At 38.9% G+C, this 21,880-nt stretch overlaps 1 protein-coding gene across 1 annotated transcript in view; it reads left to right on the top strand.

The window, feature by feature from the left end:
- The window catches only part of CCDC175 (coiled-coil domain containing 175), a 73,410-nt gene that overhangs the window by 33,259 nt on the left and 18,271 nt on the right, over window positions 1-21,880 (top strand). The window contains exons 9-14 of the mRNA XM_082616953.1: window positions 3,132-3,268; window positions 5,458-5,568; window positions 6,397-6,468; window positions 13,724-13,859; window positions 14,418-14,549; window positions 20,008-20,146. Of these exons, the coding sequence (XP_082473079.1) occupies window positions 3,132-3,268; window positions 5,458-5,568; window positions 6,397-6,468; window positions 13,724-13,859; window positions 14,418-14,549; window positions 20,008-20,146 (727 nt within the window). The remainder of the gene's footprint in view (window positions 1-3,131; window positions 3,269-5,457; window positions 5,569-6,396; window positions 6,469-13,723; window positions 13,860-14,417; window positions 14,550-20,007; window positions 20,147-21,880) is intronic.

The following is a 21,880-nucleotide window of genomic DNA, read 5'->3' as shown; positions in this document are numbered from 1 at the left end:
CAAGGAAATGCAAATCAAAACCACAATGAGATATCACCTCACACCTGTCAGAATGGCTATCGTCGAAAAGACCACAAATAAGTGTTGGATAAAAACTGAACTCTTCCTGGCATCCAATCTTAATTCTCATGAGTTATAGGAGGCAAGTTCAACAATGACACAAAATTCTATTCTAACTTTAATTATGAAATATTACATATATACAGAACAGAATATTTACTGTAAGTGTACAGTCTTCATGTACGTATGTATCTTTTGATAAATGTAGTTTATTAATTTTAATGAAGTATAGTTTATCAATCTTTTCCTTTTTGGCTTATGCTTTTCATGTCCTATGTCTTGAGGGTATTCTCCTATGTGATCTTGTAGAAGCTTTAGTGTTTGCTTTTTCACATTTAGTACTGCAAGCCATCTGGAATGTGTGTGTGTGTGTGTGTGTGTGTGTGTGTGTTCTGTGAAATGGTAGTCCAGATTCATACTTTCACATAAGATAGTCCAATTAACTAGCACTGTTAAATGAAAAGATAGTACTTTCCTCCACTATATTTCAGTGGCACTTTTGTCATAAATCAACTGTGGATCATAAATATATCAAATATGTGTGTGAATCTGTAGCATCTATTTTACTCATTTGAACTTAATCTCTTCTCACATTAAAACCATACACTCTTAATTAGTAGCTTTAAAATAAGCCTTTATAGTTAGTAGTAAAAATTCTTCAACTTTGTTCTTCTACAAGATTGCTTCCATTATTCTTGGCCCTTTGAATTTCAGTCTGTCAAGTCCTGTCCAAAAGCCTGTTTGGATTTTGATTGGGGTTGAATTAAATTTATAGATCAATTTGGGGAGGATTTTGTGTTCTAACAATATTGAAGTTTCCAATCCATGAACACAGCATGTCTTTCATTTATCTTAGGCCTTTTTTGTTCCCTTTGACCTAGTTATTCAATTTCACTATGATATGTCCAAGTTTTTCTTTTTATTTATCCTGCTTGGGATTTATTGGGCATCTTAAATCTGTGAGTTGCTGTATTCTGTAAGTTCTGCAAAATTCTTAGCCATTATCTGTTCACATATTTCTTTTGTCCCATGCTTCTTCCTCTTTTTCTGAGACTCCAATTATATGAACACAATTATGTGTACTAATAAAATATCCTGTCTGTATCTTACTTGCTCTTCTCTATTTTCTACTTTTTGTCTACCCCTGCTGCATTCTGGGCAGAATGGTCTTATTTCACTTCTTAATTTTGGTTATTGTATTTTTCAACTGGTAAGTTTCAAATCTGCTTTGTTGCTCTTTATTGTTTCTAATTCCTTGCCATATTTTTCAAGCATGTCTAGTATTATTTGATCATAATAAATACAGTGTTTTTATATTTAAGTGTCTATTTCCAATACCTGGTATTTTTGTAGGACTGGTTCTGTCATCTATTGTTTCTGCCAATTTTTGTTCATGCTGTCTTGTTTCCTTCTGTTGGGAAACTGTACACTGGACATTGTACTTCAAAAAAGGTGTTTGTAGAAACAATTTGAGGTCTAGGATGACAGTGTATTTCTCAGGAACAGATTTCATTCACTTCTGTCAGATACCTAGGATATTAACAGTCCCAAACCTCCTTAATCCACCTTTAGGTTTCCTGGTGATCTAAGTCAGGCTGGACCATGGCTTGTTAGCTTCTAATTCACTCTTCTTCAGAGGGTGAAGCTCTTTGGAATCCCAGACTAATGTGGCAGGAGGTTTATCAGGCATAACACCTGGATGAGCTCTAAGTATTGACTTTTGTCCCCTTTGTCATGTAAGAGAACCAAATTTCAGATTCCAAGTGGCTTCTTCTATATCAGTAAATGTCCTCAGAGTAAAAGGAGTTTTCAGTGCTAGGTTTACCAGTCTGGATTCTTGCTTTCTTGTAGAATTAGGCTTACTAATTCCTCATTATCTTATTAGTTCTGCAACACATTTTTAAAAATAAATTTATTTATTTTATTTATTTATTTTTGGCTGAGTTGGGTCTTTGTTGCTATGCGCGGGCTTTCTCTAGTTGTGGCGAGCGGGGGCTACTCTTCGTTGTGGTGCGCAGGCTTCTCATTGCAGTGGCTTCTCTTGTTGCGGAGCACAGGCTCTAGGCGCACGGGCTTCAGTAGTTGTGGCAGGTGGGCTCAGTAGTCATGGCTCACGGGCTCTAGAGTGCAGGCTCAGTAGTTGTGGTGCAAGGGCTTGGTTGCTCTGCGGCGTGTGGGATCTTCCTGGACCAGGGCTCAAACCCATGTCCCCTGCATTGGCAGGCAGATTCCTAACCACTGCACCACCAGGGAAGCCCCTCTGCAACACTTTTTTTTTTATTTTGCGGTACGCGGGCTTCTCACTGTTGTGGCCTCTCCCGTTGCGGAGCACAGGCTCCGGACGCGCAGGCTCAGCGGCCATGGCTCACGGGCCCAGCCACTCCGTGGCATGTGGGATCTTCCCAGACCAGGGCACAAACTCGCTTCCCCTGCATCGGCAGGCGGACTCTCAACTACTGCGCCACCAGGGAAGCCCTACAATTTTAAGAACTCTTTTCATCCATCTATTTTAGTGATCCTTAGCCCACCATTCCTACCTAACCTAACTTTCTTACCTCATTTGAAGCAATTCAGTAGAGACATCCAAGCACAAAGTTCTCACCTCATTCAGAACACAAATGGGTACTCTCTTTTGTTCTTGAATAGAAATATTTAACAAAAGTTAAGCATGATATCCAGTCAAAGAGGTTTTGAACAAGAGTTCCTATGGATGTTACATTTTCTTTTCCCTGGAGTATCTTCTGGGAAAAGGACATACAGATCTTGTTGAATGATCCCAGTTTATTAATCGCAATTCTTATTTCAATATCAATTATTACCTTATGGTTTACTACTTTACTATGGTTTATTACTTTACTTTATGGCATCAGTATTTACTACCTTTCTACACATTTGTCATAATTTATAGAAGAGGCCCCAAAATGTACAATTACATATTTGATATAGAATTAGATCACTCAACATTTAAGGCATAGTCATTGTATGTTAAATAATATACCCAGTGCTCTAGAGAGTTGCCCACCAAAAGGGCCATGAAACAAATCCTCTACTTCAATTCCTTTTTTTTCTAGATGGCTGAAAATCTACACAAATGTCATTTCGAGTACAAACATCTACGAGAGAAACTGCGTACTGTTACGAGACAATATAAGATTGTCCTAAATGAGGAGGATAAAGTTTTTATGCAGAAACAGAAAATTTATTCTGAGTATGTTTCTATCCATAATCCATACATGACTCAACATGCTTTAGTTATGGGTTGCTTCTCCACTTAAGCTTATCCTAGTTTAAAATCTATTGATAACAATAAAATGTTCTTTACCCAATTGTAAATACACTCCTAATGCGCCTCTATATATACTGAATAATGCTTTCCTCATATGGGTCAGATCAAATCCATAAATGCCAAATCTATTATTTTTACTTCTAAATCAGATTCTTGAAAGAATAATCATGCTTTTACCCCATGAGACTGCCTATAGAAACTATGAGATCTACCTTCATCAGAAACTGTCTTTGCACCTACATTTCCTTTCTCAGAAAAAGGTTTTATCATTGACACAATCCCCTAACCCAGATACTGGGAAATTATTCAAGGAAACCCTTATCTTTTACTAGGACTCCATTCAAGCACCAAGGCTTGTCAATTCCACCTCCCAAATATTTCTCAAATATATCCTATCCTCCTCTCCAACTCCACTCTTTTCACCCCTTTAGCTTCTTTGGTTTGGCTTGCCTCTCATAAGTTCTTCCCACTTTCTGTTTTACCACCCCTAACTTATCCACCTCCCTCTCACCACAATGATCCTTCTGAAACATTCCTCTGAGGTCATTCCTTTTTATCAGTCACTGCATTGTTGTCAGCTGGGTACAAATCCCTTTGTCCCACTGAACTATGAACAGATCAGAGCAGTTGCTCTGTCTTACTCAGCACTGTATCTTCAAGATCTTGCCCATTGCTTAGCAGGTAGTGGGCTTTCACCAGTGTTTTCCTAATGAGTATTACAGAATAACATCTTGCAAGTATGAGTTATGTAAGTAGTAATACATTACTACACTCAAAGTTAAATCACATGGAAGTGTAATTATGGTGTCCAGGCCCACTTATGTGAAGCTGAATTTATGGTCACTGTTGTAGCATTTAGGATGCAGAGAGTTATTGCAATCATTTTGTGTCATCCAATTGAATAGCCTACTAATAGTATTCTTCAGGCAGAAACTTTCCTCAGATCCATGCTAAGTTATCGGTTTGAATCACAAAATGTGCTGATGACAAATAATTGTAACAATAAAGCATTTACTACTGTTGTTGGTTTTTGTTTTCTTAAGCTTGGGCTACCATAACAAATTACCATAGACCAGGAGACTTACACAACAGAAATTGATTTCTCATAGTTCTGGAGGCTGGACATCTTAGATCAGGGTGCCAGCATGGTCAGGTTCTGGTGAGAGCTCTCTTCCTGACTTGCAGATGGTCAACCACCTTCTTGCTGTGTCCTCACAGAGGAGGGAGAGAGAGAGAGAGAGAGAGAGAGAGAGAGCGAGCGAGCGCTGTCTGGTGTCTCTGCTTATGAGGGCACTAATCTCACCATGAGGACTCCATCCTCATGACCTCATATAAATCTAATCACCTCCCAAAGACCCAATCTTCAAATACTATCTCACTGGGGCCTAGGGCTTCAACATATGAATTTGTGGGGGGACACAGTTCAGTCCATAGCAGTTTTGAAGAAGATGAGACACTTAGATAAAGTACTTCCTGTTATAGGCACATTCCTATCAATGTCTAGAAATTTGAACAAAATCATAAACTTCTCATTATTCTCTCTGTAAGTTAGAGATGAAAAATAACCACTCTTTACAAGATGCCTCATGGGTGCCACCCACTGCCTTTGGCACTTTACATCTCGGTTAATCCTTAAAACCAGTGAGATAGGTATTGTGATCCCCACTTTATGGATGGGGAAACTGAGGCTCATCCACAGGTGAAGTCTCTTTTCAAGGTCACACTACTAGGAAGAGGTAGACCACTATCCAAAGTCAGTCTGATTGATTCTGTCACCTTTTACAAAATAACAGAACTGGTAAATTCATTAAAAGAGACACACCCACTCAGCATGATGAAGTACTATAGAATTGTTCTTGTGGTTTTATGGTTACTATTGCAGTTAATGTTCCTTTCATGGCTTAGAGATTTTCATAAATTTATATTTAGCCACCAGTAGCAAAAAGACTTTGTCTCTATTTTTACTAATTTATTTGATAAACAGTTCATGAACTAAACTTTCCAAACTACTTTTTAAATTCTTGTTTGTGGTTGCATATTTTCTTATGCTGAGGAGTTAAAAATGATTATTTCAACCTTAAATATGTGATTACTCTGTTTTTTCATGGTAGAAATCAGAAACAACTGGCATTTGTAGCTCAGAAAGAAAACTTCCTATCAAAAAGAAAAGTAGACATCAAAAATATGGAAGAAGGACTTACCACACTCAAAGACCTTCATCGGTATGTTTGAAAATTTTAATCTTCATTCTTCTACATTTATTTTTTTAATAAATGGTAACAACAAATCTATGCCAATTTCTAATATACTATAGAAAAGGAGGTTCATAATTGACTCTCTCTCTTTTACAGTCCAGAAAAGTCATTATCATCGAATCTTTCACTGAAAGGATAGACAGGCACTGGGTTGTACATAAGCTGCGTGTAACAGCTCTGTTACAGCCTTCACATTCCCCTCCATCCCAGATTCACAAGCACATCTTCCATCCTTAATTACCACTTATCCCTAATTCAAGAATATTTATTGGCTTTCTAAATTATACATGGCAGCAAATCAGAATTCAGTCTAGAACCCAGAGTTCCTCACCAATTTGTTGACCTTAACCCTTCCTATGTCACAGTGTTATTTCTCTTCATGTCCCCCTCTGTATGCAGCAACTTTGCCTTAGTCACAAGAGTCCTGACTTGCTGCTCCTTTCCTCTGTTTCTTTGCATATATGATGTCCTTTCCTTGGTGAGATTGCACCTCCATTCTGGCAATCCATGTTCCTCTATTAAACATTATCCTCTAATAACCTTTCCTCAACTGCCTCGCCAAAATCCGTTCTTCCCTATCCTTGGCTTCAATACTTGCAAAATCAGTTTGCACTTGCAAAAATTGTAATTGTCTTCCATTAGTCTGCCACTAAAATCTTTAGTTGTTTCACAAGGTTTGTTTTGTCTCCCAGTTAGATGGTAGCCTTATTGTGCATGTGAATTATACATACAGTCTACTATACATTTTAACAGCTCCCACAAATGTGAAATCCAATATATTTTTCTTGTTTTTAGAACAACAAAGGAAGTATATCAGCAACAAATAAAAGTCCTGAACGATAACCTGGAAAGAAAAAATCAGAGATGGTAAAAAAAAAAAAAAACTCATTTATATTATAAGTAGTATATGTTATCTTTTTAAATTTAAATTTTATTTATTTATTTTTTATACAGCAGGTCCTTATTAGTTATCTATTTTATACATATTAATGTATTTATTTCAATCCCAATCTCCCAATTCATCCCACCCCCCACACGCCCCCTCAGCTTTCCCACCTTGGTGTCCATACGTTTATTCTTTATATTTGTGTCTCTACTTCTGCCTTGCAAACCAGTTCATCTGTACCATTTTTCTAGATTTCACATATATATGTTAATATTCAATATTTGTTTTTCTCTTTCTGACTTACTTCACTCTGTATGACAGTCTCTAGGTCCATCCACATCTCTACAAATGACCCAGTTTCATTCCTTTTTATGGCTGGGTAATATTCCATTGTATATATGTACCATATCTTCTTCATCCATTTGTCTGTCCATTGTATATATGTACCACATCTTCTTTATCCATTCGCCTCTCGATGGGCATTTAGGTTGCTTCCATGACCTGGCTATTGTAAATAGTATTGCAGTGAACATTGGGGTGCATGTGTCTTTTTGAATTATGGTTTTCTCTGTGTATATGCCCAGTAGTGGGATTGCTGGGTCATATGGTAATTCTATTTTCAGTTTTTTAAGGAACCTCCGTACTGTTCTCCATAGTGGCTGTATCAATTTACATTTCAACCAACAGACCAAGAGGGTTCCCTTTTCCCCACACCCTCTCCAGCATTTGTTGTTTGTAGATTTTCCGATGATGCCCATTCTAACTGGTGTGAGGTGATACCTCATTGTAGTTTTGATTTGCATTTCTCTAATAATTAGTGATGTTGAGCAGCTTTTCATGTGCTTCTTGGCCATCTGTATGTCTTCTTTGGAGAAATGTCTATTTAGGTCTTCTGCCCATTTTTGGATTGGGTTGTTTGTTTCTTTAATATTGAGCTGCATGAGCTGTTTATATAGTTTGGAGATTAATCTTTTGTCCATTGATTCATTTGCAAATATTTTCTCCCATTCTGAGAGTTGCCTTCTTGTCTTGTTTATAGTTTCCTTTGCTCTGCAAAAGCTTTGAAGTTTCATTAGGTCCCATTTGTTTATTTTTGTTTTTATTTCCATTACTCTAGGAGGTGGATCAAAAAAGATCTTGCTGTGATTTATGTCAAAGAGTATTCTTCCTATGTTTTCCTCTAAGAGTTTTATAGTGTCCGGTCTTCCATTTAGGTCTTTAAGCCATTTTGAGTTTATTATTGTGTATGGTGTTAGGGAGTGTTATAATTTCATTCTTTTACATGTAGCTGTCCAGTTTTCCCAGTACCACTTATTTAAGAGACTGTCTTTTCTCCATTGTATACCCTTGCCTCCTTTGTCATAGATTAGCTGACCAGGTATTTGGGTTTATCTCTGGGTTTTCTATCCTGTTCCATTGATCTGTATTTCTGTTTTTGTGCCAGTACAATATTGTCTTGATTACTGTAGCTTTGTAATATAGTCTGAAGACAGGGAGTCTGGTTCCTCCAGCTCTGTTTTTTTCCCTCAAGATTGCTTTGGCAATTCAGGGTCTTTTGTGTCGCCATACAAATTTTAAGATTTTTTGTTCTAGTTCTGTAAAAAAAATGCGATTGCTAATTTGATAGGGATTGCATTGAATCTGTAGATTGCTTTGGGTAGTATAGTCATTTTCACAATATTGATTCTTCCAATCCAAGAACACAGTATATCTCTCCATCTGTTTGTGTCATCTTTGATTGCTTTCATCAGTATCTTATAGTTTTCTGAGTACAAGTATTTTACCTCCTTATGTAGGTTCATTCCTAAGTATTTTATTCTTTTTGTGGCAATGGTGAATGGTATTGTTTCCTTACTTTCTCTTTCTGATAACCTGTTGTTAGCATATAGGAATGCAAGAGATTTCTGTGCATTAATTCTGTGTCCTGCAACTTTACCAAATTCATTGATTAGCTCTAGTAGTTTTCTCATGGCATCTTTAGGATTCTCTATGTATAGTACCATGTCATCTGCAAACAGTGACAGTTTTACTTCTTCTTTTCCAATTTGTATTCCTTTTCTTTCTTTTTCTTCTCTGATTGCCATGGCTAGGACTTCCAAAACTATGTTGAATAAGAGTGATGAGAGTAGACATCCTTGTCTTGTCCCTGATCTTAGAGGAAATGCTTTCAGTTTTTCACCATTGAGAATGATGTTTGCTGTGGGTTTGTTGTACATGGCCTTTATTATGTTGAGGTAGGTTCCCTCTATGCCCACTTTCTGGGGAGTTTTTATCATAAATGGGTGTTGAATTTTGGCAAAAGCTTTTTCTGCATCTATTGAGATGATCATAAGGTTTTTCTTCAATTTGCTAATATGGTGTATCACATTGATTGATTTGCATATATTGAAGAATCCTTGCATCCCTGGGATAATTCCCACTTGATCATGGTGTATGATCCTTTTAATGTGTTGTTGGATTCTGTTTGCTAGTATTTTGTTGAGGATTTTTGCATCTATATTCATCAGTGATATTGGTCTGTAATTTTCTTTTTTTGTAGTATCTTTGTCTGGTTTTGGTATCAGGGTGATAGTGGCCTTATAGAATAGATATAGATATAGATATAGATAGTGGCATTATAGAATGAGTTTGGGATTGTTCCTTCCTCTGCAGTTTTTTGGAAGAGTTTGAGAAGGATGGGTGTTAGCTCTTCTCTAAATGCTTTATAGAATTCACCTGTGAATCCATCTGGTCCTGGGCTTTTGTTTGTTGTAAGATTTTAAATCACAGTTTCAATTTCATTACTTGGTCTGTTCATACTTTCTATTTCTTCCTGGTTCAGTCTTGGAAGTTTATACCTTTCTAAGAATTTCTTCCAGGTCATCCATTTTATTGGCATAGAGTTGCTTGTAGTAGTCTCTTAGTATGCTTTGTATTTCTGCGATGTCCATTGTAACTTCTCCTTTTTCATTTCTAATTTTATTGATTTGAGTCCTCTCCTTCTTTTTCTTGATGAGTCTGGCTAAATGTTTATCAATTTTCTTTATCTTCTCAAAGAACCAGCTTTTAGTTTTATTGATCTTTGCCATTGTTTTCTTTGTTTCTATTTCATTTATTTCTGCTCTGATCTTTATGATTTCTTCTACTAACTTTGGGTTTTGTTTGTTCTGCATTCTCTAATTCCTTTAGGTGTAAGGTTAGTTTGTTTATTTGAGATGTTTCTTGTTTCTTGAGGTAGGATTGTATTGCTATAAACTTCCCTCTTAGAACTGCTTTTGCTGCATCCCATAGGTTTTGGCTCATTGTGTTTTTTGTTGTCATTTATATCTAGGTATTTTTTGATTTCCTCTGATTTCTTCAGTGATCTCTTGGTTATTTAGTAACGTATTATTTAGCCTCCATGTGTTTGTGTTCTTTTTGTTTTTTTCCCTGTAATTGATTTTTAATCTCATAGTATTGTGGTCAGAAAAGATGCTTGATATGATTTCAGTTTTATTAAATTTACCAAGGCTTGATTTGTGATCCAAGATGTGATCTATCCTGGAGGATGTTCTTTTTGCACTTGAGAAGAAAGTGTAATCTGCTGTTTTTGGATGGAATGTCCTGTAAATATCAATGGTATCTCTCTGGTCTGTTGTCTCATTTAAAGCTTTTGTTTCCTTATTAATTTTCTGTCTGGATGATGTGTCCATTGGTGTAAGTGAGGTGTTAAAGTCCCCCACTATTACTGTGTTATTGTCAATTTCCTCTTTTATAGCTGTTAACATTTGCCTTATGTATTGAGGTGCTTCTATGTTGGTTCATATATATTTATAATTGTTATATTTTCTTCTTGGATTGATCCCTTGATCATTATGTAGTGTCCTTCCTTGTCTCTTGTAACATTCTTTATTTTAAAGTCTATTTTATCTGATATGAGTATTGTTTCTCCAGCTTTCTTTTGATTTCCATTTGCATGGAATATCTTTTTCTATCCCCTCACTTTCAGCCTGTATGTGTCCCTAGGTCTGAAGTGGGCCTCTTGTAGACAGCATATATATGGGTCTTGTTTTTGTATCCATTCAGCGAGCCTGTGTCTTTTGGTTGGAGCATTTAATACATTCACGTTTAACGTAATTATTGATGTGTATGTTCCTATTCCCAGTTTCTTAATTGTTTTTGGTTTGTTTTTGTAGGTCTTTTTCTTCTCCCACTTAGAGCAGTTCCTTTAGCATTTGTTGTAAAGCTGATTTGGTGGTGCTGGATTCTCTTAGCTTTTGCTTCTCTGTAAAGCTTTTGATTTCTCTATTGAATCTGAATGTGATCCTTGCCAGGTATATTAATCTTGGTTGTACATTCTTCCCTTTCATCACTTTAAATATATCATGCCACTCTCTTCTGGCTTGTAGAGTTTCTGCTGAGAAATCAGCTGTTAACCTTATGGGACTTCCCTTGTATGTTATTTGTCCTTTTTCCCTTGTTGCTTTTAATAGTTTTTCTTTGCCTTTAATTTCTGTCAGTTTGATTACTATGTGTCTCAGTGTGTTTCTCCTTGGGTTTATCCTGCCTGGGACTCTGTGCTTCCTGGACTTGGGTGGCTATTTCCTTTCCCACATTAGAGAAGTTTTCAACTATAATCTCTTCAAATATTTTCTCGGGTCCTTTCTCTTTCTCTTCTCTTTCTGGGACCCCTATAATATGAGTGTTGCATTTAATGTTTTCCTGATGTCTCTTAGGCTGTCTTTATTTCTTTTCATTCTTTTTTCTCTATTCTGTTCCATGGCAGTGAATTCCACCATTCTGTCGTCCAGGTCGCTTATGTGTTCTTCTGCCTCAGTTATTGTGCTATTGATTCCTTTTAGTGTATTCTTCATTTCAGTTATTGTATTGTTCATCTCTGTTTGTTTGTTCTTTAATTCTTCTAGGTGTTTGTTGTTTAATTCTTCTAAGTCTTTGTTAAACATTTCTTGCATCTTCTCGACCTTTGCCTCCATTCTTTTTCTGAGTTTCTGGATGATCTTCACTATCATTATTCTGAATGCTTTTTCTGGAAAGTTGCCTATCTCCACTTTGTTTAGTTGTTTTTCTGGGGTTTTATCTTGTTCCTTCATCTGGTGCATAGTCCTCTGTTTTTTCCTTTTTTTTTTTTTGTTTTTTTTTGCGGTAACGGGCCTCTCACTGTTGTGGCCTCTCCCGTTGCAGAGCACAGGCTCGGGACGTGCAGGCTTAGTGGTCATGGCTCACGGGCCCAGCCGCTCTGCAGCACGTGGGATCCTCCTGGACTGGGGCACGAACCCGTGTCCCCTGCATTGGCAGGCAGACTCTCAACCACTGTGCCACCAGGGAAGCCCTGCCTTTTCATTTTGTCTGTCTTTCTGTGAATGTGGTTTTCATTCCACAGGCTTCAGGATTGTAGTTCTTCTTGTTTCTGCTGTCTGTCCTCTGGTGGATGAGGCTATCTAAGAGGCTTGTGCAAACTTCCTGATGGGAGGGACTGGTGGTGGGTAGAGCTGGTTGTTGCTCTGATGGGCAGAGCTCAGTAAAACTTTAATCCCCTTGTCTGCTGATGGGTGGGGCTGAGTTCCCTCCCTGTTGGTTGTTTGGCCTGAGGTGGCCCAGCACCTGAGCCTGCAGGCTCTTTGGTTGGGCTAATGGTGGACTCTGGGAGGGCTCACACCAAGGAGTACTTCCTAGAACTTCTGCTGCCATTTTCCTTGTCCCTGCAGTGAGCCACATCCCCCCCTCCACCTCTGCAGGAGACCCTCCAAAACTAGCAGGTGGGTCTGGTTCAGTCTCCTCTGGGGTCACTGCTCCTTTCCCCCGAGTCCTGATGTGCACACTTGTTTGTGTGTGCCCTTCAACAGTGAAGTCTCTCTTTCCTCCAGTCCTGTTCAAGTCCTGCAATCAAATCCCACTAGCCTTCAAAGTCGGATTCTCTGGGAATTCCTCCTCCCATTGCCATATCCCCAGGTTGGGAAGCCTGATGTGGGGCTCAGAACCTTCACTCCAGTGGTTGGACTTCTGTAGTATAATTGTTCTCCAGTTTGTGAGTCACCCACCCAGTGGTTATAGGATTTGATTTTATTTGATTGCGCCCCTCCTACCATCTCATTGTGGCTTCTCCTTTGTCTTTGATGTGAGGTATCTTTTTGGTGAGTTCCAGTGTCTTCCTGTTGGTGATTGTTCAGCAGTTAATTGTGATTCTGGTGCTCTCACAAGAGGGAGTGATTGCATGTCCTTCTACTCTGCCATCTTGAACCAATCTCAGTATATGTTATCTTAATTAACGGTGCCCCAAAGTTGGAAGGATGTCAGAGTGCTTGCTAGAGTCCAAGGAATTTATTTTCCCAAATTAAATTATGTGAGTTTTCTTGGATCTAGATGTGTTTGTTAGTTTGATTTTTTTGGCATTGAACAGAAACAAAGTTTTTCATTCCAATCATGTGAAGTCACCAAAGAGTAAAATTGCCAGGATGTGCAATGCCTCTTTGCTCATCCATGTTCCTATGTGTACCAGTAAGGAAGGTGATGTGCAGGGACAGAGGAGAGTGGTTAAGTACACAGGCTCTACAGATGGACTACTTTGTTTGCTCTGCCTTTTATTGGCTCTGTGACCGGGGCTAAGTTATTTAATAATCTCTCTGCTCCCATCCCTATAAAGTGAGGAATGATAGTAGCACCCGCCTTGTAAGGTTGTTGTGGATGGTAAATGAGATGATCTATGTACAGTATGTAGCTCAGTGCCTGGCACCTAGAAAGCACTTGCAGAAATATAGTTATATTTTATTATTGTTGTCATTATTATATTATTTTTAAGACTCCTATTGTACATTTTTACTCTTCTCTAGTTATCTAGCTTTCTTATATTATAGTGGAGAGAAAAATTTGAGAACCTAGAAGCTTGAAATTTCTTACTAGCACTTTGTGTAGTTTAGGTAATTCTTTTACTATTTCTGTCTGGGACTCTTCTTTTTCAAATACCCCTGAGCCTTCCCCATTTCTATCCTTTACCTAGAGGAGGCAAGCTCTAGGTAAAGTGTGGTTTTTCCACTGTCCTGTTGGATGTACTGACACAACTTAATGTGAAGCAACTTGCAGAGATGGCATTGAGGCAGTTAATGTTTTGTCTTATTTTTTCAGCTAACATGTCTAGTCTACATCATCAATAGCACAAACAATTTTATATATTCATAGGATTTGTTTTGTTTTGAATTCCTTCATCTTTTCAGTAAACTGTGATGTCAATTTGATGATATTTCTTTTTGTTCTAATCTCTAGTGTTATAACTCAGTGGAAAATAGCTTGTTTGCTAAAAAAACATGCACGTTGGACCAACATGATAAGGGCTGAAATACAAGAAATTATAGATAAAATTCAGGATGCTGAACTTAGACGCAGTGAATTATTACAAGAGGTAAAGGAACTCAAGGAACTTAGTATTTACTCCCTATATTGCATGTCAGTAATTCTTCAGTATTTCATTAAACCTTACCTTATTAAAAGGTATTTTGCTTTCTGCTGATTTCATGTTTAGAGTGAATTATGTAACTTTCTTGAGAAATGTAGCCAATTGCTCTGTATTAACTATAGGAATTTAGCAAAGTAGCAGTTCTCTCCAGAATATGCTTTTGAAGCATGTAACTGAAACTTGAAGATAGTGTTTAGGGAAACTATCTAAAAATAAGGAGAGTAAACATCATTTATTTAGCTCCTGTATTTATCCTGTGCCTACCTTCCATCCCCTACTACTCCCATTCCCCATTTCCTCATGTCATTTATAGCTATTGTTTGGTGAAGAAATTAATCTCTGGAGGGAAAAAAAGATCCCCCTCAGTGGTTACTGAGAAATGATATAACCTGAAATCAGAGCCAAGTCTCATGTACAGAAATATTAATTTACCTGGCTGTTTGAAAATGTAATACTGACTGCTACAAAACAAATGATAAATCCTCATTTATTTCCCCTAATTAGACCAGTTTCAGAGAAAATGAGATCAATGAGTTTTTGGCACAGATTGAACAACTTACATTAGAATTAAAACAAGAGGAAGAGGAATTTGTTGCCAAAGAAAAAAAGTTAATTCAAGAGTTGAGCAAGTATGAGGTAAATTTTATTTTACGTCTAAGAATAATTTTAGATGGTGATGTGCAGGGGAGGGTGTATTTCATGCTATTTTAATCAGTTAGAAGTAAAGTAAATCTTCTAGTATAAACAAGACTACAATTAAATTCTGAATCTTTCTTCTTTTTCTAAAAAAGAAATAGAACAACAAGAAATATGTTTTCAGTTAAAAGAAAAAATCACATGCTCCAAGTTTTGTGGAAGTGCTGGCAAAATCCATGGAGACAGGTAGAGTGTTGGATAAAACCATGCAGAGCCAGAACAGGAGAGGCTGGAGAGAGTAATGAAGGGTGAGGGAGACCAAGAAGGCCAATCTCAGAAGTCCTCCTTAAAGACAGGGCATGGCACTGACCTGGGAACTGCCAAGGGCTGACCTGAGGTAGAATAGAGCATGGATGATGGGGGAAGTGGAGAGAAAAGTCACTGCAAGGACCCAAGGGGCTCAGAGTGGCTAGGTCTCTGGAAACACAGCAGAAAACAAACCTTTTCAAGGTGATGGTATTACCTTGATAGACAAGGGCATGTTTCTTGGAGACCACCATTGGAAGAGTAGCTGAGGAGAAAAGAGATGGTAGCAGAAGGCTTCCTGAACTTGATTCAGTTTGAAGAGGGAAAAAAAGGCCTGACTACCCCAAAGAGAAACTATTTGAAGGCAGGGGAGTAGGGAGTCCTTACATTTCAAAGTTTAGATCTTACCCTGGTCCAAGCCCACTCTTCCTCCCACCACACACACCCTGCCACGTCCTGCAGAAACCCTCTGCAGATAACCGGTCCCAGAAAAAGCCAATTTTTTCTAATGTAAATAGCGAAAAAGAAGCAGATATGTCTTCCACACAAAAACACTATGAGAAAAACAAGTGAAGGGGCAATGAAACTTTCCATCAAATGAAGAACGCTCAGAAAAATGGTGCTGGAACAGATGAAAACTGTGACTCAACATCCCTCCATGAACTCAGAAAAAAATAATTTCATAGAAGTGCCAAGGAAGATTAGCAATATGGAAATACAGGAACTCAGGGAAGAGACGTCAGAAGGGGATGGCCAGAAATAGGAAGAGGGGAAATGGGAACTGGCACAACTCAGGGAACAAACCAGGGAAAGAAAGCATTGCACAAACCTATACAAAATTAGAAGGAACAGAAGGAAGGAGCAAGGTGGAAAGCATTTCTCCATTGGTTGTAGCATGTGTGGGTACCCAGTATTTTTCTAGATGCTGAAAAACAGAAATTTTTAAAAAGGGGGAAAGAAACAGAGCGTTATGAAGTTTACATTCCAGTGGGGTGGGGGAGATTGAAAATAACAAGATAAACAGTAGAACATGTAGTATATTCAGTGGTGATAAATGCTCTAGAGAAAATAAAACAGGGAAGTGGGATAGGGTGAGTATATGTAATCCGGTCTGTGTGCCATTTTAAACAGGGAATCAGAGAAGGGTACAGCCCCAAAGGCTATGAGGAAGTGTGATGTGCAGATATCTGGAGAAGGTGACTGCAGGCGGAGGACATGCTGAGCATGCAGGTTCTGAGGCAGGACTATCCTATTTGAGGAATGACAAGGAGGCAGTGTGGCTGCAGCAGAGATGGGGGAGAGTGCTGGAGGTTCTAGGGACTCATCTTCCAGAAGCAGATGCTGACATGGAATTAGGAGTGCAAAGGTTTATTAGGGTGCAGTGCCTATGAAAGGACTGGGCAGGGGCCATTATGTAAACTGCAAACTCTCTGGGGAACTCCAGAGCAAGGATCGTCCATTAGAAGAGGCCTGCCTTAGGCAGAAATGGCTATACCCTTGTACCATCTCTTTGCTCACACAGTTAGTTGGAGGCCACCCCTCAAAGAGCATGGTCTTGGCTAGATAGCCAAGGCCACTCTGAAGGAGTCAACCACACTGGAGGCTGTCAGCTAACCACACTCCTTGCCACAGGACAGTGAATTCTTCCTTGAGGGTAGATCTAAAAGGGGCATCCCCAGGCTTGCCACACCTTGTGAGAACTTTGTCTTTCGCTCTGCATGGGCTGGGAAGCCAATAGTAGGTTCTGAGTGAAGATTATTTATTCTGAAATAATCTGATTTTCATTTAAACAGGATCACTCTAGCTGCTATGTTGAGCAGAATTTAGGAAAGCACTGGTGGATGCAGGAAGACCAATTGGCAAGCTAGAGCAATACACCAAGTGGTTCAAGTAGCTTGAACCAGAATGATAATTGAGGAGGTGGTTGGAAGTAGTCAGCATCTCAGACATTTATTGAAATAGAGCTGATGGAGTTTACCAGTCGTACTTAATGGTAAACGAATGAAGGCAATCCTCTTAGAGTCAGGAATAAGACAAGGACACCAGTTAACATTGCATTCAAGCTTATACAATGAAATTAGGCAAAATAAATAAATTAGAAGTATAACACTTCAGATGAGAAAATTTCTGCAGACAGTCTGCTTGCCAGGCTGTGTGCTCCCTGCAGGACTCTGTCCACCTGTGCCTCATTTACACAAAGTCGTGGACAGATGGCAGCCTGTGCGCCATTATTATAAATCCCTTTTCCCCTTGAAAATCATCATCAACAACCCTGGGCACATTGGAATCCCATTTCTGCCTTTAGTTCAGTGGCATGAGGAGCCCAAATTGCAGAGGAAGCACCCTCAGATTTTGGTTTATGGAACCATTATTGTACCCTTGATAGAATCATTCTTCTCACCAGTAGTAAGATCTCTGGACTGACAGAGCCAAATTCACAGGGAGGGAGAGCAAAATCATTAGGTTTAATAGTGAGAAGGCCCACTGCTACTTGGGCCCCTGACCCAAAATTCCCAAGGAAAACAGCCCTGAATATTAGTCACTGGTTCAGAATGTAAACTTCCAAATCTTGAGAGGTGTTTTCTTCTAGGCGGTGCTGTGACTAAGTCTTCTATAGACTTGGCTCCAATACCCAGGGGCCTCCGCTACAATGTTCCTAGCAGAGCTTGCAAAGCCTTCTGCATCACTCTGATCTAGCACAGACACATTGATCATGGTTGGATCTGCTGGGTCCTTCAGCCCTGTGTCTGGCAAGTTTCAGTCAGAGAAACAGAGCTACCAGGAAAGGGGTTTATTAGAGGATTTGACCTTCTGCCATTGTGGGAGCTCGTTATGTAGTCTAGTGAGTCTTTCAGCTTTACATCTGGAGCTGGGCCCCAAAGGCAGCAGGGTAGGCAGTTGGGAAGGAAAGATGGACAGGAAGTGGAGAAAGCAAGGTCAAACTGGAAGTCGCAGGATGAGCGGAACTTATGAGCTTGGACTAGTACCTGCATTGGCCTCTCTCCTTTCCAAGGCTTCAACCCCCCCAAATTGCAGCAGAAGCCAGAGCCTTTCATCACTGGGCTATGTATGCACATGGCTCAGGACTCAGGGAAGCTAAGGGAAGATTTGAATGATCTGAAGAAGCTGTGGGCCTGACAGGTCACCCAACTCCAAGAAGCTGAGCCAGCAAACACCACCTTGCCTGAGCTGCAGCAGCATCTGATACCCAAACCCTCACTCCAAGCATAAAACAAGAGCTTGGTTTCTTGTCAGGGTGCTGCTGGCAGCTTCAGCCTTGTGCAGGCAAGGGGAATGAATTAATGCATTCACATTCCTCCTTATCCCCCCAGGCCATTCTTTTTTACAGAATATAGTATAGATATGTGTTTCTTAATACTGCAGTCTGGAGAATTTACTCCTGATTCTGCATTGTAATATTTTTATATTACGGTGTTTTATGTATGTTTTTGTCTTTCTGTATTATTCATAAGGATTCTAATGGTAATTTGGAATGGGACAGCATATCACTGTATTAATTAGGGTGCGAGCAAGGTGTTCTATCAAAGAGATGCCAAAATGCGTGAACATAAACAAGATGTGTACTAAAGGGTTAACAATCCTCTATCCTTTACTGGGAAATTGACCTTGGCATAACTTTCTGGTTCTTCCCCTAGTAGCCTGATAAAGGTGGATTATCAGTTGTATTATCAGGCAACATTGCTTATATAGAACAACCCTTTATTAGTATGCTGCATCTTGACCAGGAGAATAACTAGCGGGAAACCAGAGCATTGAGCTTTCCTGGATTTGGTGCCTCTTTTAAATGGGCATGTCCCTTGTATGGACCTAGAAGGTATGCCCAAGAGATGTTGGTTCCAATTTAAACATGGGGCTTCTAGGCCAGGGAGTCCTTCACATCTACCCCTGTGGATCTCCTTCTCTTGCACTAAGTTACCACTTTGGTGGGGTCAATGGAAACTAGCCTCTGGTAGGCTATGTTGTGAGGGCATCTCCCACTGGGGAAGCATGTCTGGCATTGCTCTGCTGGCCCTCAGGGTTTCCTTTAAATTATGAGTGTATGCAACTTAGATAAAAATAAAAAATAAAAGTTTTTAAGAGTAAACTGGGTCAATTATGGCCAGTTTAAATCTTTGAGTCTGAGTATCTATTTAAGACAGATACTCAGATACTTCTGACATGGTCATTACAGAAGAGAGATGTTTATTTCTCTTTCCTGGTAAAGGCTGAAGGGAAGGGGTGGAGGGCTGGAAGGGTAGCTCTGCCACCCTCGGCATGAGACTAACACCTGTGGGTCCAAGTGGCAGCTTCTATTCTCATCCTCTTCCAGCCAGGGGAAGGAGGAAGGACCCAGGGGGCACATACCCCTTCCTGTTGCAGGGGCAGGATCCAGAAATGGCACACCCCACTTCCACTCACAAACTCATTGGTCACAGCCACCTGCAAGGGAAGCCGAGAAATTCTCTAGTTGGCAGCCATATGCTCAGCTAAAACTCAAAGAGTCCTGATATTGAAGGACAGGAGAGTGGATAGTAAATGTCAGTTGGCTGTCTTTGCCTTAGTCACTATTTTAAATCCACCCTGACTTTCTAAGAGAGATTCAACTATATTCCACTTGAAACTAAATAAAACCTGAGTTTGAATAAATAAGCAGGCATTTTCATGTTTTACTTTTGGCACTTTTAACCCATTTATTGTAGTATCATATCCATTTATTTCTACCCCCTTCCCATTTCTTACTAACATCCACATTTCTTAGAGCTGGTATATATTTTGTGTTTCTGCCTGGTTTTGTTTTGATTTTTTTCACAAAATATGATCAATCAAGACAAAGTTTCTTAAATATGTTTTTGGGGTACACATTAGGTAGCAGCAATAGAACCATAGCAGTACAGCTATAGAACTGAAAGGAACTTTGGAGAGCCCAGTGAATTTAATCTCCTAACAGTACAGATTGCCAGAGAGTCAGTGAGTCAGCCAACAAATATTTATTAAATATCTAGTATGTGCCAGATACCTTTCTATGCACCTTAGGATAAGAGGAGTCCAGGACAGACAGAATTTTCCCCACCAAAGAACTTACTTTCTACTCTAGAATACTGTGTGAATTCTCCAAAATCATACCTCACAATCAGCCTTACTGTCTTTAAAGCAAAGATTCGCCGAGGAAACACAAATTAACAAAGAAAAGGAAGGTGAACTAGTCGAGCGTCTTTCACAGCTTCATGTGGCAGAAGAAGAATACATGGACAAAAACAGACAGTTTGAAAATCTCATTGATATTCTTACAGGTACATATGAAGCACTTAGTAATTGAACTCAAGCCCAGGTAAGGATTTCACTGTTGTCTGCTAACACAAAGTGGATCATTCATCACAAGCCAATGGAGAAATTCTCCCAACTTCTCCCATCACCTTTAACTCTCTATTCTCTAGTTTTTGCCTCTTCTATTAATTTCCTCTTCTCTGCACCACAATCTTACTGTTAACTCTTGTCAAATTCCTCCTTTTCTCTTTTAAAACTGTTTAAAATTAAGAATTAGTAGCAACTATATTATATGGATTCTCTCTGTACTTGGTAAAGGTAGAACCAACTCCTTTATCTCCTGCCATGTGGAAAATTTTTTGTTTCTTAACATGAATTTACAGCTTGACTTTAATCATTTTCCAGTATGACTTTAATCATTTGTAAGGTATGTACTCCTTAGACTTTTTTCACTAATCTGCCCCTAAGGCAGAGATAGATAAGAGCTTGTCTCAGATCTGGGGGCTTCATAGAGAAGATGAAATGTGTCTGAAAGTATGCATATTTTGCATTTTATTACATGGCACACCATGTGTGTGTTTAATATAGAAAATAATTATTTTCTCCCCCAAAATTGGATGTGGTCATCTAACCCTGAACCCCAAATTTCACAGATCCAGAACCATCCCTAGAGGTGTGAGTCTTGTTTTGAATTTGAGAAGTAAAGGATCATTATCCAAGGATTTAGGTTATTAAGCAGGACAACTTCTAGAACTTCTATCTTCTAGATGATGGAAGAAGTGCCATTGGAATCAGGCCAGGACCAAAATTACAGAAAATTTGCACATTTTTTTTACTGGAATGGGAGTAAAAAATGTGTACTGTGGTGGGACTGACCAGCTGGCAAAGATGAATATGGGGATAGGAATTAAAGCAGTGTGTCAAAACAGGGTAGTCATATGGAAACCCAATATGGTCAAATGTGAAATAAACAGATATTCAAAGTGAATAGTGGTAATTTTCAAGGAAGGTGAATTTTTAAGAATATAAGAATATTTTAAGAAAAAGTACCTGGGTCTGGTTCCCATTCCTCAGTTGATTTTCCACTTTTGCCACATTTTCATTTAGTCAACTCAGTTAGGTTTTCTTTCTTTTTTTTTTTTTTTTTACCACTTTTACCAAGACTTGCAACATATATGTACTCCGTTCCCAATTTTCTACTCCCCCACCCTTCCTTCATCCCTTCTTGCACTGGGTGAAGGATATAAGAAACACTATGAGTATAAAAATAAGCAATATATTGCAGTATATTGCAAGAACTGATTCTCTTAAGTCAAAGAAAAGGGATAAAATACTGAAGAAAGTAGAGAAAAGAGAGAAAGGCAGGAGAAAAGAAGGAAAGGGGACATAAGAGCAATGTGCTTCAGAGAGTAGGAAAGTATACTTCACCTGCCAGGAGTGAGACTTACAGAGGGTAGAATATAAAGGCTCAGTACACATAAAGAATAAGGTTGTGACTTGTGATTAAATATGATGGATAAAACACATGCATCTATCTTTGCTCCCTAATAAAACTTCATAAAATATGTGCAAAAGATTTATTTAAAGATATAAACCCAGAAGTACAAAGAGACTGGCAGAGAAGACATCAACAGATAATAAATAACAGCAAATTGTTGGAAGGTGTAATTGGATAGAGGTATTAGCAGAAAAATAAGTTTAACTAGCAAGTGCTCACAGAGAAGCATAGCATGAGGATGAGAAGTTCTCTCCTCAGGACC

The sequence above is a fragment of the Mesoplodon mirus genome (genome assembly GCF_964341445.2).
Source record: "Mesoplodon mirus genome assembly, chromosome: 4".
Classification (NCBI taxonomy): domain Eukaryota; kingdom Metazoa; phylum Chordata; class Mammalia; order Artiodactyla; family Ziphiidae; genus Mesoplodon; species Mesoplodon mirus.
This window is presented reverse-complemented; position numbering and strand designations above follow the sequence as displayed.